Raw genomic sequence first — 15,779 nt, 5'->3', positions numbered from 1 at the left:
CACCTCTAACAAAATTAAAATAAAATTACATTATCCCCTGGCTTAAAGAAAAATTCTCCAGTAACTATAGAAGTGCTTGTGGTATGAAGACAGCATCTTAAATCTCCGTGTAAGTCATACACAAAGTGTTATTGCAGTGAAAAAATAGTGGCGTGAATAATACCTGCTCAGAGCCCAAGACACTTGATGTATCTTGGGCCTCAGTGTTTGTTGGATTTTGCAATTTCATGAGCAAGATTTGTATTTTTTTAAAGTTCTGTATTTCTATGTGTCCCACTTGATGTCAAATCTGTATTCTTAGATTGTAGCGTTCCATTAAAAAATATAAATAATCTCAGCCCCTCCTCCCTCCTCCCCCTCCCCCCACACTCATTTTGTATAATATGGTAATGATATCACCGTAGCAGTAATTACGGGTCATCTTCATTTCTTTCATCTCTGCCTGTTCTGATGGCTTCATTCCTTTGACGGAAAAGATTTGGCTCTGGGTGCTATGATTATTTTGTTAAGCGTTATTCGAATAGACAGGAGTGAGAGAAATTAATCAATCCAAATGCAATTAGCATCATGTTTAACCCAGTGATGGACGTCTCAAGGTGAAACAGCTAGGGGAGTTTCAGACATTATTATTCAATCCAGTGGTTCTTATCTAAATTATAATCAAGAGAGGTTTTTATTGGCCTGGCAGTGTGAAGATGTAACTCTTTCCCTGGCCTGGGGGGTCAGTAAGACTGGGGTCTGCATCCTCTGTAGATGTTTGCTACTGCCAGCACCCTGAGGTAGGGATGTTCCCAGTAGGAACGTTGTCTTAACATCTAAGTCCTTGAAATTTATCTACGCTGGGATCCTGGTCTGATTTTCCTGGGAGTGGGATATTGCCTGTGAATAAATTACTCTAACTTGGGGCACAATATTTTGTGTCCTGATGAAGTCACTTCAACTAGTCACTCTTTCTTAACCTTACATGATAGATTATTATTGCTGTACTTACTTTATGAATGAGGAAATTAAGGCTGTGTGAATCTACTAGCCTTTTGGTCATAATAAGTGTTTCACCACAATCTGTATTAAGTACAGGCCCTGAAGTATGAATGTTCTGTGAAAATTTTTGAGTATTTAATAAAAGATTGCCCCAAGAGTATTAATCCATTGCTTTGATCTGATTGCCTTTCACTCAGTTGAGTTTGGAAAGGGAACCAAGTGAAATAGGCCTGTGGGCCCTCTAAAGAGGAAATAGACTACAAACAAGAAGTTGTTAGGTCTCATTTCTTGAACACAGATCTTTGGGGTCGCTTGTGGTTTTGGTTTGTTTTTTAGTAGGGAGAAGGATGATAAAAAGGATCGAATGTTTGAAATCTTGTCTTGTTTTGCTTTTGAAAGAGGGCAGGACAGGGAGAGTTGATGGAGAAACACAGGCTTTTGCTTGAATACATTTTTCAAATACCTGACAATTAAGATTCTTCTACTGCTTTCAATCTTCAGGCATCATGGCTGACACTTCCCGTATTTTATGTTCCTGCTTGATGTTTTATATTCTGAGAATAAATCTGTTGGCTGGATATTTCTGTCTTCTTTTCCCTCTGTTGTGAAAAGCCATTAAAATTATTTTCCATATTGGAACTGTCTAAATGCGTTTAACTGTATGTTGAGTCCTGGCTTTTCTTTTTTATATTACGTCTTAGATAAAACAGTCTCTGGAAATGACCCTTACTATGAATTGAAAAAAAAAATGTTTGACATAAAATTATCTTTTTCTAAATTCAGTGGAGAGAACACTGTTCTTAGGCAAACCACCCTTTTTGGAAGAAAAAGTCCTGTTAGAGAGACAGAACACTCTATAGAAACAGAATCTGGAAAGTGTGCCCCCAAAAGGATTTTTTGAGAATTCTTAGGATGAAGATTTTCATAGTCAATGATAAGTTTGGTCACAGAGGTAGCACCCAGGCTGTTCTTTCCTTAGATATGTATTTCATTGTCCTTTTGAAATGCTTATTATGCCCAGCAAATTTTGGGCAAAGGCCTCAAGGCTACTCTGTCTGCTTTCAAATGCTGCTTTTATATATTTTAGAGAAAAGAGATTTCTACCACGTACTCTTACTTGGGTTGACTCTTCCATGAGTTGATTGAGGATGGTCTGTGGACCTTATTACAATTATACCATTTTCTGAGGGCCACCAGTGTTCTAATGAGGTCCCAAGAGAGCCCTTCTCATCCAGGGACTCCATGCCCAGTTCATAGCACCTTCTGTTCTTGACAGTGGCCCCAGCCCCTGCTGCTCTCATATCAGAGGCATTATAAAGTACTTAGTCCTTGACTTGAATTATCAGTCACTTAGTGGTAGGTTTTGTGCGGAGGTCTGACTGGAACATGGTAAGTAAGGTATCTCAGCCTAGCAGCCTACTTGGGCACTGCTCTGCTTTATGTTGGCTCTATGCCAGAGTGACAGGAAACCCTCCCCTCCCCGTTCCTGTGAGAGAGACATCAGCTCTATGAATCACATCGGTTTCCTTTGTTCTCCTCTGATGTACCAAGATACCTGTGAACCGCTAGCTAGCTGTCTCCAAGGCCACTTCTCATTTATGTGAACTTCCCTCATACCTAGAACCTTGCAGGTTGGGCCTCTCCGTGACTCGGCTGTTCGTCCACCCGCTTCACGCTCTTCTCCGGCACCGTGCACACTGATGACTGCCACGTCCTCCTCGTTGTTAGAACACGTTCAACCGAAAAGTACTCGTTAGAGGGAAGTCGAAACTGTACCCAGAACAAATGGCACATCATTTCCACTAAGTATCTTCTATAAATCTAGTTAAATAGATAACCATGTAACACACTGATTGAAACCAAGCTAGGGTTTTATGTGCTCCTTTTTGCTAGAAGGAGCTGCTAGTACAGTTAAGGAAGGTTGCTGCCCCTAACTAGTACCCAGGTTTGAGCCTCCAGAGTACACCTGGAGTACATTGTACATTATACAAACGCAAGACAGTCATGTTTCCCTTCACGTTTGAGAGCTTTTAAAAAATAAATAGTTCATCCCTTTTTGCCACTCCTGGTGCCGCTTGTATGCTTTTTCGGGACTGATCTGGTACCTCTTTTGTGACATGGCAGGTGAGGAGATACCATTGTTTCTTGTGGCCGATGGATGCCCAAGGAAGGAGTCATCATATTAATGAAAACTAAGAACAGTCATCATGTTAATTTGAAGGTGGCAGGGAAGGACAGTTCTGTGGCACACAGATTAAGCATATACCACTTAGTAAACTAATGAAGGTTTACTGTGAAAGATAGGGTTTGTCAATCAGGTAGATTAGATTCCGATTTAATGGGCAGCCAATTCATGAAGCAGACACACTGTAAGAGCAAAATACTTTACTGGAATATGAAAGACAAGAGCTGAATGAGCACGCCACTGATGAGGAAGGGGGGACTGTCACAGAATCAGAATTCTGCCCCATTTGTTGTCAATCAAAACGTAACATCGGTCATTTAGGGGGTTGTTGTGTTTTGTTGTAAAGGAGTATGCTCATGTGCATCACCAGGTGCATGAAGTGCAGTGAAGAAGTGAGAAAGGAGCACACGAAAGAACAGAGGAACCCATGCCGTAGTAGCCAGGATGCAGTCGGTGTGTTCCAGCAGCAGACGGGAGGTGTCTGCTGTGAAGGGAACTTGCTCTTTACTCCAGAACTCAGTTCCCTCAGACCAAGAAGACATGCTCAGCTAGAAGACTGCAGTTCGGTTCTCCCACATCCTGACTGCTACAGTATGGCTTTTTCTATTTTTTCCTGTAGGCCTTCCTCACTCTTTACTGTACTTCAAGTAACTGGTGGTGTAGATGAGCATATTACCCACCCCCTTTTTAAAAAAAAACTAAATACAATGTTATGTTTTGATGGACAACAACTGGGGCAGAATTCTGGTTCTATGACAGTCCCCCTCCTTTCCTCCATCAGTGGCATGCTCATTCAGCCCTTGTCTTTCATATTCCAGTAAGTTATTTTGCTTTCACTGTTTAACAGAAAACAAACAAAAATCCTTGCATACAATTCTCCTGTTCAGTTGGAGAATTTTTAATATTTTTCACTTTATCACTGTAAAACCCAAGGCAGTTTTTAACTTTTTTGTACATTAGCTGTTATGTGTAGGGCAATCTGTCTTAAGTCAGGGATAAATTGCTCTAAGAGAAATGAATCCTAGATAATTTTCCCATTAAGCATCTTGTGGCTTAAATAAACTTCCTGTTTGACATGAAAGAAAGAGTCATATAGTAGCTAGCATTTACCAAATGCCTGTGTGACCCTTGTATTAACCCCACCTTGAACAGATGAGGAGTTTGAAACACAGAGAGATGACTCTGGCGACTTGCCCACAGTGGCTCAGGCTCAGTATGGGAGCTGGGATTTTGAATCCGAGCCTGGCTAATGCTAAAAACCCTGCTCTTGGGATTTCCCTGGCAGTCCAGTGGTTAGGGCTCCACGCTTGCACTGCTGGGAGCCTGGGTTCAGTCCCTGGTCAGGGAACTAGTCCCGAAAGCTGCATGGCACAGCCAAAAAATTAAAAAAAAAAAAAAAGCCCTGTTCTTTTCACAACATTATGCTATCCCCTTTGTTTCCTGGCTACTCATATTAGAGTCTCCCGAACAGTCCGTTGTTGCTCTTCAGGATGTGAGAGAACCAGTGAAAAGTAACTCTCCTCCACCTCACTAATATTTTTAATTATATTGAGGCACAGAAATATTTAAAATAATTTGCATTAGAACCAAAAACCAAATGCTGTGAGTTTCTTCCATTTCATTAAAAGTTACTTAATCTTTCGATTGTTTCCTGTCTTAAAGCCAAGCAGAATTTTATCAGGCAATTGCCTCAAAGTTATAATCTGGAAAATCTTTCCGTAATGAAACCCATATGTCATGGGCGAAAGGTGCAGAGCCCTGGCAGAGAGGGCTGGTCTCGTGAGAGCTTTGTGCACCCAATCTCGTTAACCAGGACCTCTGGTAATCCCTCATCCCCTCACCGGTGAGAAATCAATCTGTACCACTAAAATCTTTTTCCACCAGCCACCAGAAAATTTACTGCAGAGAAGGCAGTTTGGGGATAGTCATTGTGGAAAGGGAGCCAGAGGCAAGGCTGAGTGTAGGCTGGAGGAATTGGAGAGTCTAAAGAAGAGATTACATTCAAGCACACACCACCTTCAACACAAGCAGGATGGAGTCCTCCCTTCAGCCCTGACCTCTCTAACGTGTACCCAGGTATTTACAACTGCCATGAACCTGACAGCCCTAGGGAAACTGTGAAGGGGTAATAGAACCAGAATCAACCTGGAAGTTGATTTTAATTTATCTGTTTGTCGTCTTTAAATGTGTACACATTGTCCCCTGTTGCTCACTCCGCAGCAGTTCACATGTTCAGCCTTTGGTGAGAGTCTTGATTGTGGCTTCCTCAGCTTATGGTCTGTGCCCAGCCTAGGAGGGCCCGTAAGTCCCAACTTGACATGGAGGCCGTGCTACTCCTCTGCACAGTATACACTGTGCTGGCCGAGGACCAGTGGGTCCCTCTTGGCTTAGTGATTAGACTGTGGTAGCAGTGTTGCCTTTCTGTTGAATCTTATAATCCTACAGAATTAATCCGGAACTAGAAGATAGTTAAAAATGGTGTTGACTTCAGATAAAACTCTCTAGCAATTTTATTGTCCCCAGGACGGTCTTCTGACACATTGTGGGGGAAAAAGAACCAGGAGAGAAGGCAGAAATCAGAATTGCCAAGCTAAGGAGCATGTAATCTTACCCTGACTATTAATGTAAGGATTATACGGTGAAGGGATGGAACTAAGCAGGAGGACGTAGAAATACCTTCGTCTCCTCTGTCAGCAAGCCGTTGTCTTCTCTAAAGGTTTTTTCCCCCAAAAGATTTGAAATCCTTTGTGGGAGTTTTTTAGTAAGATATATTTACGTGTAAAACCATACTGGAAGGGGTGTGTGCGTGTGTGTGTGTGTGTAGAAGAGGAATACGGAATAGTAGCAGAAGGCTGTCTCTCTACTCCTAATGGGATTTTGTAGCAGCATGTGCGAGTTTGTTTCAGAAGTCAAAAATGAACAGATGTTGGTATAAATTACCTCTGTGTCTGATGTCTTGCAAATTAAAAGCGCGGTTGGCATCACTAAACAATTTCACTAGGTTTGGGGGGTGCGGTTAGCGGGCGGTGATTACTGTAGCAGGTCGGTAAGAATCTTCATACTGCAGTAGAACAGGAGAGCCAAGGATAAAGAGATGAGGAATAAAACCAGGGGTATATGAATTAATCAGAGATGTTAACATCGCTGATGACAAGTGAACAGGAGGGCACGTGCTCTGGAGCAGCCACTGACCCACAGCAATTTCTCTGTGCACAGAAAGGGGTTGGTGCTTAGGATGTGATTTATAGGGTACAGCCCTCTTTTAGGGAGCAGCTATGTCAGGAATTCGTATATCTCCTATATAGGACCAGCGAGTAGGAAAACTTTCTCCCCTCCCGTGTAGAAGATGATGTCTTTTGAATTACTTCTACTTTTACGGTGGTTTTGCTGCAGCTCTGTGTACTTAGATTAGGTTGAAGGGGGAGGAATGATTGAGTGGAAAGGGGGTTGTTAAAAAGGATTGGTTAAATTCAAGGAGAGCTTGCCACTGAGAGACTTCAGAATATCTGTTTATTTCTTTTTTTAAATTCTTTTGATCCCTTGAATAGATTGGATCTTGTAAAATTTTAGGTCTTAAAATATTGGTCATTTTCCCATTTGGGGAAAAAAAAGTAAAGAATTGGGTCATATGAAGTACAAGAGGCAGAAATAATTAGTAAGATCAGTACAGTGCTCTTAGCCCAGGAGTTTTGAAACAAGGCTCAGTTCTACCCACTGAGTTTTTTTTATTACCCAAGTCTGATCTCCAAAGCACCTGCTTCTAGCCATGCTGCAGGATCATTGGATACTGTGTTTAAAGTCATTAGTAAGCATTGGAGAATAGAAAACCTATCCAAGGAGGAATAAATGATGAGACCCACTCTGAACAAAAGTATAAGTAGTCAGTTCCTATGGGATCAAGCTGAGGGGAACATTCCAAGAAATGGGATGTTGAGATTGCTAGTCAGCCTTATCACAATCCACTCACTTATTCACTCAGGAAGTACTGCATGCAAGAGAAGCAACAGACTACCAACTTCCTCTGAAAGGTGATGTGTTAATAATATTACCATTGCACGAAACATGATCATGGCTGAATACCCAAGAGGGCAGAGCAGGTGGTATTAATATGCTACTCATTTTACAGATGAGGAAACTGAGGCTCAGAGATCCTACCCAACTCAAGGTGTCACCTCGCTGACAAATACTAGAGTTGGAACTTAATTCAGATCCTGTATTCTCTGAAAGAAATCCATGCTGCCTCCCCTGGGCAAGAAAACACTTATTCGGATTTCTGCTAGAGTAGTTAGTCCTGTGCCTGGATCTCTCCATAAGTCTGGTATTACTTTCATCAAGGGAAATGACTTTCCTGCCAAACAAGCAAGGTAAATTTTAAAAGACTCCCACAATGTAGAGAGTGGAGCAGTGAGGGTCACTGACAAGTCTTACTGTTGTCTGTGGAAGGGAAGGAAACTGACTTTACTGTGTTCCTGCTTGGTTCCAGTTTTGTTGTGTATCATCATCTAGCCAGCAGTTATTCAGCAGATGCTGGGTTCAGAGCTGTGCTAGGTGCTGGGGATGTAAACAATAGTAAAATACCATCTCTGCCCTTAGTTCTTATATTTCCATGAAGGAAGACAAATCATATCAACAAGTAATTGCAAGTCTTATTGGAACTTTATATGTATGGAGTTTGGCATAAACTCACTAAAGGAATGGTCAGTTTGATTTTGGCCAGGGTAGGGTTGTGGGCACATTGGACAAGACCCAGCACTGGGGCTTCCATTCCTAGTTAATGGGATTTCCTTTTCCTTTGTTGGAGCTTTGAACTTGTGAAAGATAAGGAATGAGTAGACTACAGTTACCTATAACTTTCCTATAGTTACAAAGTTTGTACTGTTTTATTTCTTTCTTGTACAAATAAACCAAGAACTATTCAATATAGGTGGTAGGGGTGGGAAGTGGGCACCCATCATCTACCACTATTTGCTCTGCTGGGAAGGAAAGCATGGCGCCTAGAGTGAAGGTCCTTCTCAGCCCAGCAGGTGCCTCCCTAGTCATCTCTCTTCTTTGGCCAAGATGGAGACATGTCCCTAGGGGCCAGAGGGCACCGCAGCCTGCTCTGCATCCACTGTGTGGTTTCAGACTTCTGGACTCCAGGGCTAGCTATAGAAAACTTTCGGCACTGTTACATCCATTTAAGAGACATAAAAAGAGGATCCGTTTAAGAGACATAGGGATAAGAAGGAAGGGGGTTATGCCACATATGATTTTTTTGAGAATTTGCTTGACCAATCTAAAACTGGGGGCTTCTGGAGTGGGTCTTGTAATTGAGAAATGTTTTACTTTCATTTTCAGAGCCTCATATGTAGGAAAGTAGCTGTATAAATGCTCTTGTAACTACAGCATTCAAAGATTGATGGTACTGAAAGTCAGAGAAAGACACATAAACCTTGCCTGGCTATATTAAATATCTAAGGACTGACAATGCCAAGAGAAAGAAGACCAAAGCTCTATAAACCCTACTTTATTACTCCATCCACAGATGAACTGCACTGAGGGAATATAAACCCTGTTATATTACAGTGTCCAGGGACTACCACTCCTGAGAGATGGGGTAAATGATCTCTAATTTTGATTTGAGATTATAAATGTCCAGAGACCAACAATCCAGAAAAGACTGTGATCTTGGTTGGATTTTAGCCTCCAGAAGCAAACCTCCTGAGACAGTAAACATGAGAATTAGGTTACATTCTTGAGGGAGAGGGGGATTTGGGGGTAGCTCCCTGGTGATTTTTTTTAAAGGGTAAATGATACAGATTTCCCCAGTTGGCCTGCACCATATAGTAATTACCAACTTCAAGACAGTGTTGGTAATTACCGTAGTTGTCAAGAGTGGTTTGTGTTTCCCACTTTTTGGAGGTTAGTAGGGATGGAATCTGTTAGGATAGCAACTTTGTATACAATTTATGTCAATGCGCATTCTCAAATTAAGTCTTCCTGTGAACGCTTTTTCAGAGTTTAGGTGTTCATTGATCTTTTATGTACTTTGTGATTCCAGCCAGAGAGATGACACGGGGGAAATTCCTCAACATTCTAGAGAAGCCCAAGAAGTAGCAGCTGCTTGTGGACAGGATGTCCTGGGGCCCGGAACCATGCTTCCTTCCCAGTGCAGCTCTGAAGATGCACACCTCACTGCTTCTTGACCAGAGGCCAGAGGGTGCACTCCAGAATTCACCCGCTCCCCTGCTTCTGGCACTCTGCGCCTCTGAGGACATTCGGCAGCAAGAGAAGAATCTGCTCTACCCAAGGATCGGTGCAGTTATTCCATCAGCTTCCAGACTTTGACCGTCTCAACCTCGGATGTCGGTGACACCAGAGAGCATATCATTCTTAAAGGTCAAAGTCCTGCTTTCTCGTTTCCAGAAGTGATTCAGGAGTTCCAGGATCTTACAGTTGATTTGATTCAGTGATGGCAAAGTCAGTTAAGACATGTTGATTGGACAAGTTCCTTTGAATTGTACTTCATCTCTTAGGAAGTATTTATGATGCTAGGAGACCAGAGGCCAATTAGGTTCTGGACCAGTTAGGTTCAGATCAGGGTGCAGTTTGACCTGCGAACCCACCAATGTATACTAGGTTCCAGGAATCCCCAGCTAGAGAAATGCTTTTGAAACTCTACACCTCTCACGATAGTCGCATCCCTCAATGCCTTCTGTTCCCCACCTCCAAGGGACCCCATGTGTTTTGACTCTGGGGAGCGGGATCCCTGTGTACCAAGCCCCTCCTGGGATTAGCTTGTACAGTGAAAGGTGCATGCAGGGTTGCATTGGGTTCTAGATATCAAGACTAGCTTAAAGGTGATGGAAAGGACTTTTGAGTTCTGGTTAATCTGTTACAGATTCAAGTGAGAAAGTAGGTATGGTCTGAAAGATAGGAGGAGGGGATTGAGTACAGGAGTTCCCATTTGATTAAAAACTAGAAATTCTAATTGACCTTAAAGGAATGTGCTGTGGAATGGTGGCAGTATTTTGCCTGCCTGCCCCCCATCCCATCTCAGCACAGATTAGATAGTGCACTCATATAATAGAAACACACACACACACACGAGAAAGAATTTCTTGACTCTACAATTCTTATGGAGCTCTTTGTCCATTATCTATGTTAAGACCTGAAAATCTAGCCCATGTTTAAAATTGATTATAAGTATTCTCCTTATTTTGTCTTGTAAGCCAGTCCCCAGCTTCTGTTATTTTGAGAAGTTCATGGGGTTTCCTAAACTTTATGAAAAGAACATCCATGTGGCAGTAGTGTGTTAGTGTTTAGACACTAGGGACGTTGTGGTCAAGGTTTTGATGCTGAGTGTCTGGTTAGGGTACAGCACTACTCAGTTTAATAGCTGGTCCATTAGCCATTTTCTGCCTTGTTTCCCATGCTAGAATTAAGGTTGGATTTTTCTTTCATTTGCTTCCTTTGACCATCCATGCAATTTTACTTATTGATCAGGGTGGGTGGAATTTAACACAAGACATTAAAAGAGAGTATGAGAAGGCAAACATTCTGTTTGGATGCGATATATAAGGTTAGGCTAGAGAGGTTTTGATTTTAAGTAAAGCTTATCATTGACATTCCTTTATCTTAAATGCGGTTAAAGAATGTAAAAGATGGGGAGAGAGAAAGAAGGAGGGCTGTGCAAAAGAATAATGCCACAATGTCAGATTTTAACTTTGCTCTGTTTTTTTGAGTTAATGGTGTCAGGCACTTCTAAGTGCTTGGGGAAATTGAGAAATAGATGGAGAACATTGGGATACCTCCCTCAAACCAACTCCAGTCTGTAAACTGGTTTTGGGGTCTGCTTTGGCCTCTTCCTTTTACTGTCATCTTATCCACCAGCACTTAATATACGTAGATGTTTTAGAATTGCAATATTTATTGGTTTTGTATTTGCCGTCCTTAGAAATGTTATTGATTTATTTTTATATTGATAATATAAATTTATGTACAATGTGTGCATGTATGTATTTTAGGGTGTTAGAGGATTGTACTTTGTGTATGGTGGTTTCTGTGTCGTCATAATAAATATGTACCTTTTATTAGGAGAGTGAGTTTTTCCTTGAAAGGCCAACTTGCATATTTAAAGCACAGACCTCATCAGAAAACACAGCTATAACAGCAGATGACCCACTGTCTTCTCTTTAATATCACGTTGGGCGATGTGGGGCTTTGTGATCATCTACTTCATGGCCTCCAGCTGCCAGCTACCAGCCACCCAACTCATTGTTTCATACTTCCCCTCGTCTGCTAAAAAGTCTAGATCTGTCCTCCTGGCATTTAAAACTCTCTTCATATAACCCTAAATAACCTCTCAGTTTGGTCTCCTTTCTCTCCAATGTATGAATTCTCTATCCCAGTTAATCTGAACAGTTCCCAGTTCCTCACTTATGTGCCTTTGTGGATGCCATTGAGTTCTGGAAGCCTTGGATCCTTTTCCTGCCCGTTAGCCTTCCTTCCTGTAAACCCTATGGTCCAGCTGGGCATAACCCTTCCCCCTGCATTCTCACAGCATTTATGTATACCATCCTTATTACTACAGTCTGCCTTATATTTAAGTGATCTGAGTACATATCTTAGAGCCCCACTAATTTATCTGCTCCCTGAGATTGTGGCTGTCTCCCACACATCTAAGTTCTTCTTCAGTGGCTTCTTTGAACTGGAGGTTCATGACCTGTTTGTTCACATGCTTCCAGTTAAACTGGACATATCAAAAGCAAATATTTCTCTGCCATCTGCCATAAACCCTTATTATGCATCCCTTTACAACTCTGTTCAAAAACAGAAGTACTGATGTAGTCAGTGCTACTGCTGTCACTCATTGATGGTTTACCTGCTCCAGGCCAGAGCATGCCCTTTTAGAGAAACATTCCCTTTTAAGGAAAGCAGATTGCTTAGCATCATTGGTTCATCACTGATTGCCAAGAATACATCTGGGTGGACAGTACATTTCTCTGATCTAGAAAAGCATGACTGGGGCTTCCCTGGTGGCTTAGTGGTAAAGAATCCGCCTCCCAAGGCAGGAGACATGGGTTGGATCCCTGGTCTGTGAAGATCCCATATGCGTCGGAGCAGCTAACACTGTGCACTGCAACTATTGAGCCTGTGCTCTAGAGCCTGGGAGCTGCAACTACTGAAGCCACCGCAGCGAGAAGCCCTCAAACCTCAACCCGAAAGTAGCCCCTGCTCGCCACAACTAGAGAAAAGCCCACGCAGCAATGGAGACCCAGCAAAACTAAAATAAAAAGCATGGCTGATTGACTGACTGAAAAGGTACAGCATGACAAATATGCTGCTTTAACTCTTCAGAGATTATTTTTCTCATAAATGATTATTTGCCTACAGATTTGTTTTCCCTTTCCTTTTGCTGTTCCAAACACCATCCATGCTTTGCATCTGTTGGCTGTGAGCAGAAGCATAGCGTTGGTGCCTGGAGACACATTTTCAAATTCTTACTCTACTCTTTTCTCACCAAGAGTCTCATTGCTGCTTGCTCTCCTCAGTCTCTGAGGTTTCAGGCCTCAGCTGATTTGCTTGACTTTCTTTGCTTTGTTGGAGCGGTAGAAGTTCAAGGATATCAACTGCATTGATGTCAAAATGCTGTGATTAATTTTTCTTTATCTTTTTGTTACCTATTTTCATTGTGGTTCTTTTTTAATAGACAGCTGCTAATTGCTCCTTGTTTTTGGCCCTCTGCCTTCTGAACTCACCGTAATCAGAGCAGTGCAAATGGAGCTGGTGAAAGTCATTCCGTTGCCCCCGGGGCTTCCGCAGCATGTTTGGACTTCCATTGATGCTTTATGATAAAGCCAAGAAATTGCATTTCCAGAGGGATGCTCCGGTTTCTTCTGTTTCCTGCAGGATCAGAAAGGTAATGCAGAGCAGGAAGGGAGGACACAGGCAGTGGGCCAAGGTGGATGGTCCCGGGGGGGTCAGGTGACAGCATTTCTTAGCAGCTCTCAACTTCTGCACGAACTCCATCTCCAAGCATTTGGTTATGTTCTACAGTGTCTGTTTTTTTCCTCCTTTGAGCAAAAGCTACAGGACTACCTGGCCTTGCATGGGCTTCATTGCATAGGAGGACCTTGTACCCTCCACCCCTGAAGAGTGGGCAATCAGCGGTCTCTCCTGGTACGTGAAGCTCTGACTGGCCAGTAACTGACTTTTCCTATCTATTTAGGCTTCGGGGCCCTTTAAGGATATGAACCTGACTCTGAAAGGCCACCAGCCTTCCCACCCTTTGCCCAACACTTTCTTCCCGAGCAGGGCTGGTTGGGGGCTTCAGGTGGCACCAGGTGCTCGGGGGAGGCACCCAAGTGCTGGCAGAGCCTGTTAATTAGCACATGAACACCCCAATGCTCCATTAGCCAGGCCAGGCATTCGGAACCTTCCCCTCCTGTGGCCCCTTCCTCCTAATGAGAGCTGGAAGAAGGGCCCTCACAAAACACTGCCTCAGAATAATATTCCGCTTTGTCCCCACCAGTAACCAGGGCTGACAGGATCACTCTGTCCATTTCTCTTCTAATTAGCACAATTCCAGCATAGCCTGAGCCAGCAAACGGAGAAAAGCGATCAAAAGCGATCGGACAACCGTACCGAATCACAAACACAAAGAGGGCCATTCCCCGTAATTAGGTGAGACAATTCCTCAGTCTTTTCTCGGCTGGAGTTTGCCGCTAAGACTCTTGCTGTTTGGGTCCCAGCAACACAAGTTACATGTCTCCCTGGGACACTAATAAGCCCCAAATTGTCTTCCGCTTCACACAACTCTAGCCAGAAGACAGATGCAAGGGGAGGGGGCACAGGGAGCGGACAGGGGCTCTAAACGAGCAGCTGCCACAGTTTCCCCAATTCCAAGAAGCAGACACTGGGGCTTTGCAGAGAGGGAGTTGGCTTGAGAGAACCGCCCTGGGTCCTGCCTGGTCCCTGAACTGGGATCTGAAGCCCTGAGAACTCCTGACCCTCAGGTGATGCCCATTCTGTCCTGTTCATTCCGCACCTTCTGCCTTTGGTCCCTATTTGGGCTTCTCATCCCTTCTCAATGGTGGCCTCATGGGCAGCTGTAACTATGGCACCATTCCCCAAACATTGAAGCCTTATGCAACTTAATTACCATCTCAAGGACAGCAAACCCTCAGAATGCGTGTGGATTCCACTCTCAGCTCATGACCTGGAAGGGGCCTTCCCTTACAGCAACCATCTCCTGTTCCTCACCCCCGCCCGCTATCCCCATTCTCTCTCGTGGAAGATCCCTGGTTTTTAAAACAGAAAAGTGGCCCATCGGCTGCCAGGGCAGGAAGCCACGACTGGCCATACTCCATGTGGCTTAGAGGTTGGCCATTTAATAAACAGAAACAGTTCCCCCAGGATTGCAGCCCATTACAGGGATTACTGGGGGGTGATACAGCCATGAACTTGGTCAGGGACAAAGGAATGCGGGGCAGAGTGGCAGTTGGAATCTCAATTAAACTCAAGCTCTGAGCTGAGTTGGACTCACACACATTTTCATCTTTGTCCTGCCCTCTGCTTTCTGTTTTGATCTAAACTTCATGCTTCTGAAAGTGACCTCCAAAACCAGAAAACATTCAATTATCTAGAATCCAAGGAGCCAGAAAACTCAAAAGAATCAAAGTTGCTTTGTTGTTTTTCCCCATTGTCTCTATCCCAGACGCAGAGAGGTAATGAGATGATTTGACTATTTAACTTTTGAGAGATTTCAAAGGATTGATCCAGATTTGTTCAGTCTCCTATAGTTTCTTTGACTATAAACAGAACTGAGAACAGCATCTGGCACATAATAGATACTTAACTAAGAATCTGTTGAAGGAATGATCTGCCATAATGCTCAGTGTTCATAGACTTGTTGCTGGTTTAAAGTTTAGTAAGAGCTAGGATTTGAGAGAGGAAGCATAAGCTTGCCAAGTCACTTCTCTCTCAGCCTCTCTGACTTCTCTCTGAGCCTCAGTGTCCTCGGGACTGCTTCCATTTAAAGAAGCAGGCTAGCATCATGGATAAGGGCAAGACCTGGACGTCAGGTCGCCTGGGTCCAAGTCTTACTTCTGCTATCTGCTGGCTATGTCACTTTGGGTAAATTGCTTAAGCTCTCTGTGCCTCTGTTTACTCATTCATGTAACGGGTCCAATGCACCTAACTCCTCGGGTTATTGTGGAGACTAAATTAGTACTTGTGAGTATTTAGAACAGTGCATGGCACATCTTACCCATGTTTAATATTTTTATTATACCTGTAGATGTTAAAAATTGATAATCCTTGGACTTTCCTGGTGGTCCACTGGCTAAGATTCCCTGCTCCCAATGCAGGGGCCCTGGGTTCGATCCTGGGTTGGGGGACTAGATCCCGCATGCCAGCACCAAGAGTTCACATCCCACAACTAAGCAACTAAGATCTGGCACAACCAAATAAATACATACTTTTTTTAAAAAAATTGATCATTCTTACAGGGAAAATATGATTACTTTTGATTACCTTGAATAGCCAGTTAAGCTGAAAACCCACTTCTCAGCTCTTCAGGAGAATGGATAGTTTACTGAATACCTCTCCTATTCCCATCCTTCAGCTCTCT

General features: G+C 43.2%; 1 protein-coding gene across 5 annotated transcripts in view; it reads left to right on the top strand.

The window, feature by feature from the left end:
* LIN52 (lin-52 DREAM MuvB core complex component) overlaps positions 1-11,244 on the top strand; it is a 109,402-nt gene extending 98,158 nt beyond the window's left edge. For 3 of the 5 annotated variants that reach the window (XM_043920354.1, XM_043920351.1, XM_043920349.1), the window contains one exon: positions 9,207-11,244. In XM_043920354.1, the coding sequence (XP_043776289.1) occupies positions 9,207-9,262 (56 nt within the window). In that variant the 3' untranslated portion in view covers positions 9,263-11,244. The remainder of the gene's footprint in view (positions 1-9,206) is intronic. The other 2 variants (XM_043920355.1, XM_043920353.1) reach the window with 2 other exon arrangements.
* The last annotated feature ends 4,535 nt before the right edge of the window (positions 11,245-15,779 follow it).

The sequence above is a fragment of the Cervus elaphus genome, chromosome 12, assembly GCF_910594005.1.
Source record: "Cervus elaphus chromosome 12, mCerEla1.1, whole genome shotgun sequence".
NCBI classification, from domain to species: domain Eukaryota; kingdom Metazoa; phylum Chordata; class Mammalia; order Artiodactyla; family Cervidae; genus Cervus; species Cervus elaphus.
The sequence above is the reverse complement of the archived record's forward strand: the minus strand, read 5'-3'. Positions and strand labels throughout refer to the sequence as shown.